This window comes from Apostichopus japonicus, chromosome 11 (assembly GCF_037975245.1).
Source record: "Apostichopus japonicus isolate 1M-3 chromosome 11, ASM3797524v1, whole genome shotgun sequence".
In the NCBI taxonomy this organism is placed as follows: domain Eukaryota; kingdom Metazoa; phylum Echinodermata; class Holothuroidea; order Aspidochirotida; family Stichopodidae; genus Apostichopus; species Apostichopus japonicus.
In genome coordinates, this window is record NC_092571.1 from 4,551,283 (window position 1) to 4,569,189 (window position 17,907).

Below are 17,907 nucleotides of genomic sequence, written 5' to 3' on the forward strand. Positions count from 1 at the left end.
TCCCTTCACCGCCGCCCCCTCCTTCTCATTTCCTTTTCCGATACGTTACTGAACCATGAAAATTGTACCTTAGATCTCTATAACAAAGAAAACAAATGAACGGAATAAAAATTAAGTTCCTCCTCCTATTGATACTAAAAAAGGTATTTGAGTCACCTCTCATAGAGTGTGGATTTGAAATAATTGAACATAGAACAAAATATTATTTGCTTTTCATCCAGAACTCTGTTTTGCTCTGTTTAACAAAAGATGTCGTGTCATTGAAATAGGCGTGACATGACAAAAATCAGGTTTAAGCATTTAAGGTATAAACGTAGCTCGGTAAATTGGGTAACCTATATGTACGTAACCATGGTATCGTCTTGTATTAGGGTAACAAGCAAATGTGTCACGCCCACTTCATACAATTTAGCGCAAATATATCTTATCATTAATTAGGAACATAACTTGAGAACAAGCGAGTAAGAAATGACAGGAGCGGTGCGAGGACTGATGCAGAAGCACGAAAAAATGGGCATTGCAGCAAAAGCCCCCCCCCCCCCCCCCCAAAAAAAAAATACACAAACAAAAAAAAACGATAAAACACAACACCAGAAATAACGAACACTTTATATACACAAATACGTGGCATGCATTATGGCAACGGAACAACTCCTAGCCTTATTTGCATAATTTACATTAGGCATTTATTCCTCGTATCATAAATAATCATGGTTCTCTTCCCCCTCAATGAATGCTATCGAAACGTTAACTTTCCATAAATATTCCCTTTGTTAATTCCTCTCACCTGTTAAATTCGTTTTCCTTTGTGATATGAAGAACGGAATAAAACATTTTTCTCATGACTTGAGATATTGATAACAATTGCAGACGCGACTCAGAAAAATATAATTTTCTCTGTCAGCCAGCAAGCACGAAGTCATGATACTGAAGGAGCGATTGGAAATTTAATGAATGGCCTAAAAATGTCGAGATGCCGTGAGATCCTCTCTCTCTTCCATCTTCTACACACACATTTCAACTGTCCTACAAAACCCGAAGTGTTCACAATCCTTTCTTTCACTATCCAATTTCTAGGTTTTTAAATATAAAAGACGAAGGACAACAAAATAAAAGAGATTCATCTAGCATGTATTTATCTGTTGTGATGTTTTATTATATACGGCCATCAGGCGCTTCATTTTAACGTTAGCCAGCAGGCACGTCTTTGTGCGTCAAACTACAGTTTTGATTTTTCCCTATATTTCCACTTGAAATTGCAACTGATAGATTTAACAAACTTTTTCTTTCGATTTGTTTTGATCCAACAAGTCATATATATATATATATATATATATATATATATATATATATATATATATATATATATATATATATATATATATATATATATATATATATATATAAACAATTTGATGAAACGCTATTTTCCCTTTTTATGCTTTTTAATGTTAGCCGATAAATTCTCGGGACCCCCCCCCCCCCACACACACACACGCACCCACACACTCTCCGCCAGCATGACTGCATAGGTTACGATTATCATTGAAGCCAATTCTTCTGAGTAAATATCCCAAAGGCCTCCTCACTGCCTCTTATCTTTGGATAGCTTCATTAGTAACTACCAAAATTTTCCACGTCTTGATAACTTAGCACCTATATAATGATTTTAATCGCCCTATCAGGAATTCAGGTCAGTGAGTTATCACTATAATCAAGAGCAGTGGCGGAGCTAGGGGTTTTGGTCAGGGGGGCGAGAATGGTCTGTAGGGGCGCTTTCGACACTATCTAAGCGGAGCGCCACCACAGGTTGGCGCGGAGCGTACAGAAATGTTTTGAGTAAAGAAACTCCCTAGATCGCCGGAAATGACCCTTTCCGGGCCGCGAGTTTTTTATGCAGGTAGGTTCGTACTATTGTGTATATTGAATAGCCAATCACAGCCAAGTTCATTTTGACGTCATCAAATATGACATGGAAAGCATGAAACACTTAATATTTAAAGTCGATAAGTTCAACCTGACGTGCTAGCCTGATGCAACAACGGCTGAGGTTAGTTCCAAGGTGTTTCGACAACACAGCTAGTTGACCTCTAACGTCACTTCCGTTTCAGATTCGCAGATCGTATTGTGGAGTTTTGGGATGTGTTGGGGATAGAGATGAAGATGCTAGTTACTTTTAGAGCATTTTTAAAACGAAATGCATAAAATCAAGTCAACAAATGATGGAAAACGAAACATTCAGTGTGCGGTACTAACTGTTTGCATCACTAAGGTAAGCGAAACCCTCAGATCTAGGCCCTAGGTAAAGATGGTACACGAAACACTCAGTGCGCTGTACCAGGTGTCTGAATCACTGTGTCTGTGATGTGGTGTCGAAACACCCTGCATGGAATTCCAAGTGTTTGAATCACTGTGTGGTACAGTAAGTGAAACCCTCAGATTGCAATACCAAGTTTTGTTGTCGAAACACCCTGCAACTAGCCTCAACTCGCTTGGTTGTCGAAACACCTTGACACTAACATCAGTGAAACCCCTCAGAATGCAATACCAAGTTTTGTTGTCAAAACACCTTCAAACTAGCCTCAACTAGAGCTGCGTTGTCGAAACACCTTCACACTAATCTCTTTGTTGTCGAAACACCTTGAACCTAACTCTCTGCGTTGTCGAAACACCTTGACCATCTAGCTGCGTTGTCGAAACACCCTGAAACTAGCCTCAACTAGCTGCGTTGTCCAAACACCTTGACACTAATCTCTTTGTTGTCGGAACACCCTTAAACCAGCTGCGTTGTCGAAACACCTTGACACTTATCTCTTTGTTGTCGAAACACCCTGAAACTAGCCTCAGCTAGCTGCGTTGTCGAAACACCTTGACACCAATCTCAGTGAAACCCTCAGAATGCAATACCAAGTTTTATTGTCGAAACACCCTGAAACTAGCCTCAACTAGCTGCGTTGTCGAAACACCTTGACACTATGCTCTTTGTTGTCGAAACACCCTGAAACTAGCCTCAACTAGCTGCATTGTCGAAACACCTTGACACTAATCTCTTTGTTGTCGAAACACCCTGAAACTAGCCTCAACTAGCTGCGTTGTCGAAACACCTTGACACTAATCTCTTTGTTGTCGAAACACCCTGAAACTAGCCTCAACTAGCTGTGTTGTCGAAACACCTTGACACTAATCTCTTTGTTGTCGAAACACCCTGAAACTAGCCTCAACTAGCTGCGTTGTCGAAACACCTTGACACTAATCTCTTTGTTGTCGAAACACCCTGAAACTAGCCTCAACTAGCTGCGTTGTCGAAACACCTTGACACTAATCTCTTTGTTGTCGGAACACCCTGAAACTAGCCTCAACTAGCTGCGTTGTCGAAACACCTTGACACTAATCTCTTTGTTGTCGAAACACCCTGAAACTAGCCTCAACTAGCTGCGTTGTCGAAACACCTTGACACTAATCTCTTTGTTGTCGAAACACCCTGAAACTAGCCTCAACTAGCTGCGTTGTCGAAACACCTTGACACTAATCTCTTTGTTGTCGGAACACCCTGAAACTAGCCTCAACTAGCTGCGTTGTCGAAATACCTTGACACTAATCTCTTTGTTGTCGAAACACCCTGAAACTAGCCTCAACTAGCTGCGTTGTCGAAACACCTTGACACTAATCTCTTTGTTGTCGAAACACCCTGAAACTAGCCTCAACTAGCTGCGTTGTTGAAACACCCTGACACTAATCTCTTTGTTGTCGAAACACCCTGAAATTAGTCTCAACTAGCTGCGTTGTCAAAACACCTTGACACTAATCTCAGTGAAACCCTAAGATTGCAATTACAAGTCATCTTATATTCACTTCCCATGCTCCATTCATCTTCCATTCTTTATTCCTCAACGTGCCCTTTAATCTGCCATACCCTAATTCATCTAACACACCATTCACATACCTCCATTCATTCACTTACTAACCTCACCCACCTTTTGCCATCCACTGATCTACCAAATATACTTCTAACCATTTAGTCAGTCCAACCTTTACTCACTCTATTGCACTTTGACACACCCAGTCTTTACTTCAGTCTGACATAAGTTTCTAAAAGAAACATGCTCAACTTTTTTCCCCATAGACACCAAAAAGTGCTTACATATTTACCAAATAAGAATAAAATGTTATTAAAGTCTATTATATTTCCACTCTATTCAATGACACTAAATATTGTTTTCTTTACTTCTTTTCCAGACGCTTTGTGGAGGTTGATCTGACAGATATACATACAGAGGGACGGCTAACGTGTGAACAAACAGAGAGACAAATGGACCAACAGACAAATAAACAGATGAACAGTAACGATGTTATGTCCCCTCTTCACCAACTTTGTCGGCAAAATGATAATAAGTGCTTTGCATAAGGACATAACACAGGTGCATTGACCAGGAATCAAACTAGGAACCTCTTGCTGTGTGGCTTTGCTAAAAACTGTTAAAAAGAAAGTACTAATAACTTTGTGTAGGGTTGAGCTAACATACTTTCCTTGCTCCAATGCAGCCATGCCTGTTCCCTGTGAAAGGCACATAAAAACTTCTGTGTACCAGGAAACACTGCATGCAGTGCTTGGTGTTCTTGTTCGGATAGTCAAGCATGAAGAATTTGGGGTTCCATTCAGGGTTCCATGTTTTGATGATGTCAATGGCCTCTATTATCGCAACAGTTGTTTCATCCTCTGTGATGAATTCAGCCACAGGACTATAACCAACATTGGTCCTCACAACTACTGTACCAAGAACGGGAAGAGCATATTTTGTGGTCTTGTGGGTGGCATCAATAAGCACCATGTCTCCATAACGCTTTAATAGCAGTTGTTGCTGGCTGGTCTGATGGATGAACAGGAAAGTAGTGCTTTCTCCGGTGTATTATCTGTCATCCCTGTCATCTGTTTCTAAGACAATACCTTGTGATTTGGGCTTTCTACAGATCCTCACATCAGAGATAGCTGTTTGTTTTGGCTTGTCTGAAAACTTGCGAAGAAAAAAACAATCTCTGTTGTCTTCACTTTGATAGCCTTCACTTTTTCTTATAGATTGAGTTGGTCAAATTGTGAAACCTACCTTTATATAGTGCCAGATTGTTCTGTTTGTGGGGAAATATCACCTGTCATGTTTCAGAGGCTAGGAGTCAGGAAAAAGCTCATTATGGACAAAATGCTCAAGTTTCTTTCTTATCAAGGGTACTGATATAATGTGTTGTGTCACATATTCATCAATCTTGAACTAACTTCAGGATGAATATAGCATAAAGTACCTTTTTTTTTTACAAATGTCACAATGTGATTTGATCCTATACAACACTTCTACCAGCCTAGATAAGTTGAATATGTGGCCTGATGCTTGTTCATCTGGGCTTTATATACAGAGCCTCTTCTTCCTTCACGATTAGAAATGATGCAGCTCTTCAAGAGAAAGCATGACATGTTTGTCCATGGATGTTGGGTCTGAAGTGGGTACCAGTGAGAAGGAAATAAGGGAGGTGCCTCTGTCCATTAGAGAAAATTGTGGTTTTATTAAGCCCCTATATGTAATATGGTGAAGCTTTAGTAAGCTTTTTTCCAAGTTATGGTTTTGAGGCAAACGTGGGAGAGGGAACAAGGGGTCCCCCCCCCCCATCCCCTTTGGGAAATTTGTATTTCTAGTTGTGTATTTGAAAATTTGCTCAAGGTCTGGGAAACTGTGGGAAAAAGACCTTATAGAGTGCACCTGCCCCCACCCCCAGATTCCTGTCAGTGGGTTTGTTTGTACCTCTTGTGTACCAGATAAAAACTTCACATTGTTAAGTATGTTATGATTCTTGCATTGTATGTGTAAAAAAGAAATATAAAATAAATAAGTTTTATCTGTTTGTTAGAAGTTCCTACACTCTTTGTCCTTCCTGAAGCGGGCAATGTTTTTGATCCTTCCAAATTTGCTGGGCTGAGCTGCTGCAATTTTCTTTAGACCTAACGTACACACTCCGCCAAGGATTTTTTTGCCAATCAAAAGCAGCTGGTAGTGAGCTTTAACAACATCAGCTCCCAGTTTTCTTGTTTAAAGAGGCGGGCACTATCTTATGTGTTGTTGAAGAATTTTACACATTGTTGTATCAAGCTAACTGTAAATTAAGAGACCTTTTTGTACTGGAATTGCACGTCCAAGTGTACGGTGACCCAAGATGAACAAAAAGAATTATATCATATTCACAGACAAAACTCCTCTGTAAGAAATTTCAGAATATTCATTGATTGATTGATTTGCCAAATTGCCAAACAAAATTTCTATCATGGGATTAGCCTTTTTTCTATAGAAATTAATTCACATCATTACATGCACAAAGGATCAAATACTTCTTGGAAACTGAGTGGCTTAATCTTATCTGTTGGTGGACTTGAACCACCTGCTGAATAAATTCTGCATCACCTGAACAGACTTTTATTATGGCCAAACAAATTACCAAGAAGAACTAAATTACTTAGAATGACAGTTCACTGGCACCTTGAATACTGAAATTAGCTTCTACCAGACTTCTGCAGACCTAACGTAGTGCCTATCTGAACGTATTTATTGTTATTATTAGTTGAGTTTGGTAGAAAAATAAGGATCAGAAGGGACACGCAATTCCCAAGGACCCTATAGGAGAGAAAAAAACTGAGACACAAACACTCAGACCCGATTACATCAATTGCTTAAAGTGCTTGTCCAAAGCATTCTTAAACCCAGTGACACTACTTGCAAGTACAACTTTCTCAGGCAAACCGTTCCACTCATTCACAACCCTATTAGAAAAAAAGTTATGCAGCATATTAATCGTACTTTGTGACGTTTTGAGCTTTATACAATGACCTCTGAAAGTGTAGACGGTAGATTCTCTTCACTCCTTGAAAAGAAATTTATTTTACCGCCAAGACGCCACCCACGAACATGGCTAGAGCCTTGTGAAATTTGGTACCTTCGAACACTTTGTCAGCCACTACTGAATATATTGGACCAATCTTATTGTAAAGCAATTTTTTTTAATATCTCCAATTGGTCATGGGGTTTACGCTCGGCCCTAATCTCTGAAAATATAACATCGTAATAGCTTGAACATGGGGGTAGCGCAATTGATTGTAGTTTTTCAAGCGGGGTTATTACAATAACATTTACATTTTAGGAAGATTCTCCATCTGGGGCAAAAAATGTTTGCGTTAACCAACAAATTCTATTTTATGATCATTAGCTGTTTAAACAGCAAGCAACCAACCGAGCAAACCCTTCCTTAGATAACAGAAATTCTTAGACGATTGTAAGTAAATATTTACTTGTACTGTCATTATCAGAGTAGTTTTCTAGGTGGCGAGACCATCAGGTGATCGACATGACCGTGATTTTTTTCTGAACACAAAAATGAACTTCATGAAGTACAGTAAACACAAGACAAACTAACACATTTCTTTTCGACATATTTACTTTAGTTCAGTTGTGAGTCATGATGGCAGTAACATTTCTTGAATTTATTCTCCTTATTTTTTACCCTTTACTGCGAACGAACTAGACTTGGACCACTGTTGGTAAAGCTTCAAAAATACGCATTTTAGGGATCGCGACAACTCCATCAGCGATTTTGATGTTTTCAATGCAATTCGGGAGTGGAAAAAAAATGGTTTTTGAGCCAGATTGGTTTTTTTGCTAGAGCAAACCGGTTGTAAGTTTTCAAAAAACCGTGGAAGCTTACCCACTAATTCCATAAGGAGTATCCCTCCTGACGATACACAACATACCCCGGGTAAGAAACCTCAGCACTATCAATGTCCAGGAGAATTCCACGAGACCGAAGGTCTGCGAGATCGAATTTCCGAGAACCGATAGTCCACGAGACTGCCCCCTAAATTCTTCACTGATGGACGTCCCGCCCCCTCCCCTTAAAATCTGAAGAGGTAAGGAAAAACGGGTGATATAAACCAATTTGAAATGTTCACTTTTTTTTACATTGTCACATTACAAAAATAAAAAATATTATTTGAAATTCGAGCAGTCTAAAGAATTTTTACTCCTTACAGAAGTAGAACCGAAAACCGCATCATGTTTTCATCATGTCTTCTTTCAGCATTAATTAGGGGTCGACTTCTAACCTCTAGCCCGTAACAGTTGACAATATTTCCTCATAATAGACCAAATGTCTAATTTACCTCCTAAAAATGTGTACATTTTATAGCACAAACACACAGCAGGGGGCTTTGATATTTGAGAGCGGGGGCTTTTGCCCCCTGCAACCCCCTCTGGTTACGCCACTGGTGGAGGCCTAGGATCAATGCAAGCTGCCCAAGCCCCCTTGCGCAACTCACTGGTATTCATTATGAAAAATAAATGGTTGTAAATTCTTTTACGTGCTTTATCAAGGTAATATTACCGGTAGTAATAATTGTCTTACCAAGTGCTATTATAGGCCGAGTAGTTTAGGTCTCGCGGGGCCTAGTAATAGTTTCGGTCTCAATACCTCGGTTTCGAAGATATTCGGTGTGACGGACCTTTTAAATTTGGCCGTGGCTATTCTTATGACTATTTATTAACTATTCTTACGACTTCGGCGAATTCAAGCGCAGTAAAGTAAATAAGCAACTGCGCATGTAGTACGGGTAACCCTAACCCCAAACACTAACCTAACCCTAATTAAATTATTGTTACTCCTAGTCGTAAAAATAATACTCCTAGTCATAAATATAGCCATGTTAAAGCAACTGCGCATGCGTATTTATAAATTATTCTTACGACTAGTCGTAATTTTAGCCACTTTGTTTTAATTTCGGTCTCGCGGACCTTTGTTCTTCCGGACCTTGCAGATCCTCAAGAAGAACAGTTAATTCAGCAAAAAATTTACAAATACTAGCATTCGTAAAGACAATCTTCATTCGTAAAGATAATCCCTGTAACTAGTTACTAGCTAGCTAGGGGTAGGAGTACCTTAGCATTCCTCCTGATAATGTTAGAAATGACTTTCCTTCCTTTCAAAACACCTATAAGCACCTCCACTAGAAGTATAATCCTTATCAAAATTTATTCCTGCCTCCATCGACCCCAATTTCGTTTAAACATAGCTGTGCAACTGAGTAATTCACCAACCATTAGGCTAACGGTTATGCCGTTTGGACTACGGTACCTTAGGCTACGTCTTGGGGCCTAAGCTGCATCAGCTACAAGTTCAACCTGCAACAAAGCCTGCCTTATTTAATTTTCTCAAACGTTAAAAGTTCAAGTCAAGAGAATACATTTAATCTTTACGTACAGGCTTCAAACCCATGCTGCCCAGTTGCCGTCATTTTCAGGTTAATCTTCAGCCTGAGTAGGCCTAACCGTGAACAACTTGTTGTTGTACAACAAGTAATTTACACTTTCCATTTCGCGCCATTGCCATAGGAATACGAGAGAGAGAGAGGGCTCTTGAAAACGGAAGTACGTCACAGGTCAACTTCTCTGTTGTCGAAACACCTTGGAACTAACCTCAGCCATGCAACAACAATGCTGCAGTAATCTCTAGCGAAGCTATTCCTTTAGCTTTAGCCATACACCGACTAAATTTTTAGTTTTTTAATATGAAATCTGTGTTCGTTCCAAAATTTTGGAAACCTGGTAAGAATTCTGGTAAGAATTCTTTGCCACAAATTTCCTATCTTAGTGATCTTCTTAACGTATCTTTGTGCATACGAATTGTTCAGGGAGTAGTTTTGCGAAATTTGCAGTTGACACAAAGTATTATTACTTAGACAGTCATTGAAAATTGAAATAATAACAGACCTACAAATTGTATCATTAAAAGGCTACTAGGTTAGGCCTAATAATCATTATTCTAAGTTTTGCCTTCACAGCTTCAGTGACACACATTACAAAAGATCTAGCATTTATATAAGAAAGAATCAGAGGAACATTTTTTCTTGTATGTGATGTGTTGAAGACAATACTGTATTTGTATTGAGTTCACAGTAAAGGTTGCACTTGGGAAGTTATAAAAATGCGAAGAAATGAAAAAGATTTCTGAACAAAAAAATGCTTGGTTTGGGAGAAAATAAAAGATAAAAACGAGCTAATGACAACAACAAAAATTTTCGGCAGATGTGAGATTCGAACTCACAATGCTCATACAGCATCAGATTGACATTGTTTACAAATCTTACTGCTTTAGAGCGAGTGGCACGTGCATATTTGATGACGTCAAAATGAACTTGGCTGTGATTGGCTATTCAATATACACAATGGTACGAACCTACCTGCATAAAAAAAACTTGCTTCCGGGCCTCGCTTATTTGCAGATAAACGAAGAATAAATAGGTGTCATCGCCATTTTGTCAGAATATTACACCAACAAAATGTTGGTCAATAATCGCGAATAAGTAAAAATTGGTAAAAGCTGAAAAGGCCGCCAGCAGTCCATTTGAGTCCGTCGGGGGGGGGGGGGGGGCATCCGCCCCTCTGACTGTATGGACGCTCCGCCACTGAACAAGAGGCAGGATGCGTTGTCAGCAGTGTTAAAATGCTCTCATTCGCTCAGTTATGGATTGAAACTTGTCGGTGCAATGAATTGTCTAATGGCGTTTCTGAAGTGAGTTATCCATGACATTTTCAATGTCCGCCTCTGACGACAATATATGAAGGCTGCTTATTTATTGAAGAGATTGCACATATTCTCACTGATTCTGTCACGTTTACAAAAACTCTGTCACATGAGTAGCCAACATCGCTGTCACCGAGACGACGCGCAATGAAGCTGAACAACGTAGACGGAGGGTTACTACCCGTTTAGTTTGCACATGTGGTTCGACAGGACCACGGTGAAAACTATAAAGTAAAAATATCAAACAATAATATAAAAACATTCGGAAAACAAACACATGAATTTGCACAAATCAATAATAACATAATACAGATAAGATTTCCTGTTATAAAAATATACAAAAAGAAGAAGCATAACAAATAACATTTGGTAACATTAAACACAAATAGAGTAAGATCGACAACAGTTACATCCTTAATAATAATAACGATTAACTGACAACTAACCGCACGACAAACCGCGACATACAGGGCATTCAGGGGCTTACAGTGGCTTTCTGGGTGCCTGTGAGGGCAGCATTGACCTTTGCCCGACCTCGGCGAAGCGGAATTTCCCTTTAACCACGCTAAGGAAACACATCGGCAACGATGACAAGCACCATGCATTGAAAGGTCCTGCAGTCCCATTACATCAGTTTCACATAAAGACTCGGATTCTAATCGAGTACTGTTACCACAGTTACGATTTTGTTTGAAGAGTTGGAGGTTAAATATAAATATATCCTCTTATCCGTTAAATATATCACTTTACTTACCATAATGTTTTCTTCTAGAACAATTACTTGTTTCTACACCAGTATCTTATTTGTCCTGCAAAAATAACCAAGGCTCCTACCAGGTGAAGGAAGAGGGAAGGGGCCAAGGATCTGTGAAAATTCCAGCCTTTGAAAGTTGGGGATGGCACGATTTTGTTTCTGCCCTGGGTCACCGCGATTCTAAGTAGAAATGCATTCCATGTAGTTGGTGGATTGAATTCAGCTGAATCCTTTGAATTAGCAGACACAAACAAAAAAAAGGAAATATTTTGAAAACCGAAGCCCTGCGCAAATTCCTGTGTTCATTCCTAGTGCACCAATCCTTCAATTCACGATAATTTCGGAAGCGTACAGCCCGTCAAATAAGTACTTCTATGGCAAGTGTTCGAAAGACGTTTTGCCGGGTTCGCGTTCCATAACTTCATATACAATTCCACACATGCTGTACACAGAACTATGGAATATCAGTTAGTACGCGCGAAATGTGACTTATATGCCCTAACAGTAACACTAACACAATACTCAACGGCTGGAGTGAAAGCCCCAACCACACTTGCAGATACCTAGAACAAATTGCCTACATGCCTTTGGAATGACTGCAGACCTGTTATAAATCTATCTCCACTTTCAGCTGTGAGTTATAGTGAAGAGGCGGCGAACAACCTATCTTAAATGTTAACCGAACGTAGGCCTAACGTTAGGCTAGGCCAAACCTACAGTAATCCCAGGCCAAGGCTTGTAAGTTGTAGCCTAGTGCACATACGCTAATCGTCAGTAGGCTAGTCGGAGCTTCGGCTTAGTGTACGTGTATCAACTATCATTAAGCTAGGATAGTAGTAGTCTAGCAGGCTACATGAGTTGGATGGGAGAAACAATAGACTAGCATATTTGAACGAAATATTGTTAAGAAGATTCCTTCAAAATTCCTCTGAACCATGTCAAACTAAGGTACAAATAGTGATACTGATACTTGCTAATGCTATGGCAATGCTATTCCTATACTAGCTGGTTAAGTAACTTAAGCTTAGGCTAGCTACTGTACAATATAACAATTATCATTTCCTGCAGTTTATTTGGAAATCTAGCAATAGGAAAAGCAAAATACATACCAACTAGAATAACAGGGCTAGCCTAGGCCATAATTAATTTGTTAGTCTAGTTTAGTACTCAGTCTTTGGTCTTATTAGGCCTCTCATAGTCATAGCCTAGCTACTTTTTATGATGATGCAAACTTTAACTTAAAATTAAGAGCTTACTAAGCTTGCATGGGCAACCGGTTTTAGTACTGACACTGGTTTTTGCCGACAGAATTTCGGTACTATATTTTATTTTAAGAAAACCGGGAAAAAAATGAAAATTGAATTGCAAATACTGGAAAAAACAAAGATAACGCTTTCAGACATGTGTTCACTTTGGTTTCTCCTATTTACTGTTCTTTTTGAAATATGAAAGTAAATTGCAACAAGGTAAAGGTTTTCTTTGACGACATTGTCAGCTATGATCGGCACACGCCATATACCAGGGCTTGAATCTGGATAGCTAGGCAATTCATTAGGCTATGCAGCCCTCATATGTATCCATCAGTTAGGTGACCTTGTAAGTTGCTGTATTGAACTGACCTTGGTGGCCAATGTTAGTGTTGTGAGAAGTACACATTGAAATGACAAGACGTAATTCAAAATAAATTGTTATATCCATGTTTGGCTTCTTTGTGTTGTTCTTAATATTTTACGTCAATTTAACAGCAGAGGAAATGGAGAAAATCTTTTCAAACACATTGAGCAGAGTTTGCGTTCAAAGAATGAATGTTAAAACTTGAAAGGTACATTGTGCAATCCACTATACCATACTACATGAACAGCCGCGCACGAAGCTGGCCAAGACAAGCTAGCAGTGAAAGAGCATTTGAGCAGGGCCCTGTTCACGAGCTGAAAAACAAAGATGCAAAAAGTAATATCAGACCAATCTTAGTCCATTATTCACAAGATACACCTGGCATCAGGCTTGAGCCAAGGAATACTAAAGGAGTAAAAGGGTTGCATATATGGCTGGAAAGTACAGATGTTGCTGTTGAACTATTATTCTTTGTATGCTAACAAATTTTCTTTTCTTTGGAAGTTTCCTTTCACTTTTTTTCTTACCACTTGAGTTATCAGATTAGGCAACTTTCAGTTGGTTGTTCCGTTCGTTTACGTTGATGACAACATCTTTCCAACTTTAACTTAAACAACTTATCATCTTTACTGACCTAATCCCTCTAATGCTAGGGATATTTTACAACTTGTACTTGAATGTGTAGACAGAAGTTTCTCTTCACTTCTTTAAGAGAAATCATTTTACTGCCGAGACACCCACAAACATGGCTAGGGTCTCATGCAATTGGTACATTCCAACACCTTGTCAGCCACTATTACATTTATTGGACCAATCATATTGTAAAGCTATTTTTTCAACAACCTCCAAATTGGTCATAATCGGTTTTACACTCTGCCCACATCTCCGTAAACCCTTATAAATAGAGAGTCATAAAGACTAACATTTCTTGAATTTATTCACTTGATTTTTACCCTTTACTACGATTAAACTAGACTTGGACCACTCTTGGTAAAGCATAAAAAAATACACATCTTTGCGATACCGACACCGCTGAGATGTGCGATTCGGGAGGGGGAAAACCATTGTTTGAGCCAGATGTGGTTGTTTTGTCTACAAAAAAAAGGTTGTTTAGTTTTCACGAAACGTGCAAGCTTACTTCTTACCGATGGTAAATTATTATAGCAGTTTGCATTGGGTTTTGTCTCAACTATAAAAGTGATGGAATCGGCCCAGAAATTTGCTCCTGGATAGCTGTTTGCTTACTTTTTTCAGGGTACCCATTTTTTATGCAGTCAATATAAACCCAACAATACTTTGGGCATTCAAAAGCCTAAGTTTATGACATATGTACAGCTATATGGGTAGTAAGATTCTTAACAACTGTTTCGTCAGTGTAATGGGTTATACTACTGCAACGTCACGCATCTACAAACTTTGAAGTTTTCCTTTCTGATATCCTAAAATTGCTTTTAAAATCAATGCATGTGCTGTTTTCATCCAATTTTCACTTAAGGAAAAGTTTTCTAATCTGGAAGTGTGCCTCTTAACAGCTCTAGAAGCATAATAGTGCTATGTCCATTTATAGGCTCAATACGTGTTTGCTGATGAATTTCGTAAAACAAACTCCCGAAGCAGATTCACTCTGACCATGTGGGTTTAATGGAGAAAAGCTGTCGCAACCAAAAGAAAAATTTATTTTCTGTTGCCCTTATGGTGCTAACGATCCTTACTACTCTTTCCATTGTTGCAATCTCAAACATTTGTTTAAACTTTAGTTTATTCTTTTTCTTACCTAGTTATCTAAGCCCTAATAATGGACGGAATTCAAAGTCCATACTCTTCCGAGCCTCCAATCACTATAGACCAGGCATCCATTTCCAGCCTGGAAAAGAAGGTAGTTCAGACCAACCTATTTGGAGGGTTCACAAGAGGTTTGTTGAAGCAATCAATTTAAATATTTGCATGTAGAGAATGGCTACCCATTTTAGCCTAACAACTAAACCTTGCTCTTACTGTAGTTCCATGTTTCATACACATAGATTATCTAGCTTACTAAATATGCAGCTATAATCAATGTTCAATCAAACATGCTGACTTATAAAACAAAAACTAACAGAACCAAATGCAACTGCTTGGCAGATTGCTACTCCCCTGCAAATTTTTGAAAGAAGTTTTCCAAACTTGGTTTCTTATTACTTACTTTATATTGCAGCTGCCATTACAAGTGGTGTGAACTGTAGCATTGCTAATTTGCCTGTCTTATTACCCTGTTTGCCCTATAATTTTGATCTTAAACTTTTCAAGTTTGCCTCTGGTTAATTACAGATGGATCCAAAGCATGGATGGTACGGGGACCGATATTGGAGATTGTGAATGCTTCAAATGGTGAACAAATTTCTTCTCACCAATTTGATATAAGTACTGATGATCCATCGATACATGTTACCAGTGTGAAGGAAATTGTCTACGGTGGAGGAAATGCATTACTCTTAGGACTGAAATCATCAGCAGCAGGAAAAGGTCTAGTATGCGTCTATGAAATGACCACAGGAAAAGTTAAACTGGCTGTTAAAATTCCCTTTGGGGTGAGTATGAACTTAGCTTCTGGGATGGTTTTTGTTTCATTATTGAATCCTTGCTGAAGGCAGAAGCATAAACTCTGTAACTTCAAAGGATGTATTTTAACTTGATAGTTGGTATATGGACCATCTTAGTGAGTGGAAGAACCATTTTGTTTTCTGTAGTGGTCAAAGGTCACTTTAGGCCAATGACATTCAAAGTCTTAAAACATTGTAAACTTGATAACTTCAAAACAAAGCTTGGTTTAATTTCATACCTAGCATTTGGAACCAATTAAGTTAGCACAGCAATACCCAAGATCATATAAGTTTTGTTGTATCCACAGGAAAATGATATTTCTACAAAATGTTGCATTTTGATGAAAAATTCTCAAGACATAGAGAATCTACAGCTAAGCAAAGTTGTCAAACATTTCAAATGCATCAATGTCAAGTATAAATCAATAGAAAATTATAATATGAAACTAATGAAAGTAACACTTGTGAAGAACATCTGCAACATTTGATGACATCACACATTATTGCTGTGATCCTTTTCCTGGAATAAGGAAGAGTGTATTCAGTCAAAGTAAGTTACAACCAATCAACCACATTCAACATAGGGACAAACTGTTCAGCTGGATTTTTAACTTTAAATTATTTATAGTGTTTGGAAAGTAACCACTGGGAGTTTTGTCACACTGGTTAGTAGAGGTCAAAGTTCATTTGTGGTCACAAGAGATCAAAGTCTGAAATATGGAAACTTGAAAATATGATAACTCCAATAGTAAAGCTAAAATGAAATTCATGCTTTAGTGTTTACATATTCACCTTATTGAGTACCAGCACTACATTGTTGTCTGTGGAAATTGTGTTTATTTCAGGTCACAACTTGTGTACAATGTTACATTAATTTGTTTCCATATTAGCTTGTTGGCTTTGGTTTGTCACTCATGAAATTATATTGCATAATTTAGATCCTATCTGGTTGTTAATTCTTTAGCTAGTATGTTTATAAAGTATTCAAGCTTTCCTAACCTAACCTTTGGATTATTGCACTAGCAACTTAACCTAGATGCTACATTTTTACTGTCCTTTCATATTGATTTTGTAGGTCATGTGTGTAGAAATAATAACAGAAGACGGAGGAATCAATGCACCAAACTTCTGTCTGAGTCAACAAATGCAAAAGTTTTTTGGAATTGCTGCCGTGGGGACAGAGAAAGGACATTTTTATTTGTTAGATTTACGTGTGGATGAGAATGACACATCAGATGAACAACATGCCAGAGAGGCCAAAATTGTTAATGTGGACACACAATGTATTGAAAACATACGACTGAAGTCATCGCAAAGAGGAGAGCACCTATGTCTGGAGATAAACTGTAAGCATTATTGGAAAATATCAAGAGACTTTGACCTGTGGAAGTGTGTATACTTATTGGGAATTATTTAACATGCATGATTTGCCTGAGCACTATTGAAACATGTGTTGTGTCTTTGTTAGCCTGCTCAGATCAAATACTGAGGAAACTTTATTAAGTTAAACTAATGGTAATTAAATATGACACAAATGTGTATGTAAACTGCAACAAGAACTTTGTGCTTCTGTGCTAGTTCTACTGACTGACTGTCAATGGGTTTATAATGTTCATACAATGGCATACCTAAACAGTGGCTTTAATGATTCATTTGCAGCTAGTGCTCATACCTATTTTGCCTTCCGATACTTGCGGGCAGACGAGGAGGTCCATAGAGACTACAACCCGGATGATGTTTTTGTTTCAAACCTCACATATTTTCCTCACTCCGGAACACTAGCAGTGGGTTTCAACTTTGGCTGCTTTCAGCTATGGCAGTTAGCTGGGCCTACACTTGAGTAAGTCAATTTTATCATGTACTAATGGGACATGAAATATTGTGATAGAAAAATGTAATCTGATCCTTAAATTGCAGCCTTCATTCTCATCATCAATTGTCTCCCTCCCCTTCCCCTCCCCCTCCCTACAATTTCCTTCCCTACAATTCCCTCTACCGACAATTCCCCTCCCCTTCCTTACAATTCCCTTGCCCTACCCTTCCTTACAATTCCCTCCCCCTACCCTTCCCTACAATTCAATTCCCTACCACTTCCCTACAATTCCCTTCCCTAAAATGTGATTTCCCTACCTTTCTCTACAATGCCCTTCCCCTAAGCAAAGTGCTGGAAAGAAGATTATGGCTTGGGTGAGGCAGACTTGAAATTTTAATTGGGTCAAATATTTGTAGTGAAAGCTGTTGTTTTAAAACAAAGCAAGTGTTTCAATGTTTGTAAATATCTCTAGAGCAGTGTCCAGATCCCACAATTGTTATTTTGCTCTGTCAATGCTTATTTGGAACCCTCAAGTTTAT

The 17,907-nt window shown here is 38.6% G+C and overlaps 1 protein-coding gene and 1 long non-coding RNA gene across 2 annotated transcripts in view; both read left to right on the forward strand.

The window, feature by feature from the left end:
- The first annotated feature begins 2,047 nt into the window (after positions 1-2,047).
- Positions 2,048-5,881, forward strand: LOC139976175 (uncharacterized). The gene is made up of 2 exons (XR_011796021.1): positions 2,048-2,272; positions 4,237-5,881. It is a non-coding gene; the product is annotated as an uncharacterized lncRNA (long non-coding RNA).
- Positions 5,882-11,812: 5,931 nt separating this feature from the next.
- LOC139976370 (protein ELYS-like) overlaps positions 11,813-17,907 on the forward strand; it is a 165,745-nt gene continuing 159,650 nt past the window's right edge. Inside the window, exons 1-5 of the mRNA XM_071985064.1 lie at positions 11,813-11,995; positions 14,755-14,889; positions 15,284-15,543; positions 16,631-16,901; positions 17,215-17,395. Of these exons, the coding sequence (XP_071841165.1) occupies positions 14,772-14,889; positions 15,284-15,543; positions 16,631-16,901; positions 17,215-17,395 (830 nt within the window). The 5' untranslated portion in view covers positions 11,813-11,995; positions 14,755-14,771. The remainder of the gene's footprint in view (positions 11,996-14,754; positions 14,890-15,283; positions 15,544-16,630; positions 16,902-17,214; positions 17,396-17,907) is intronic.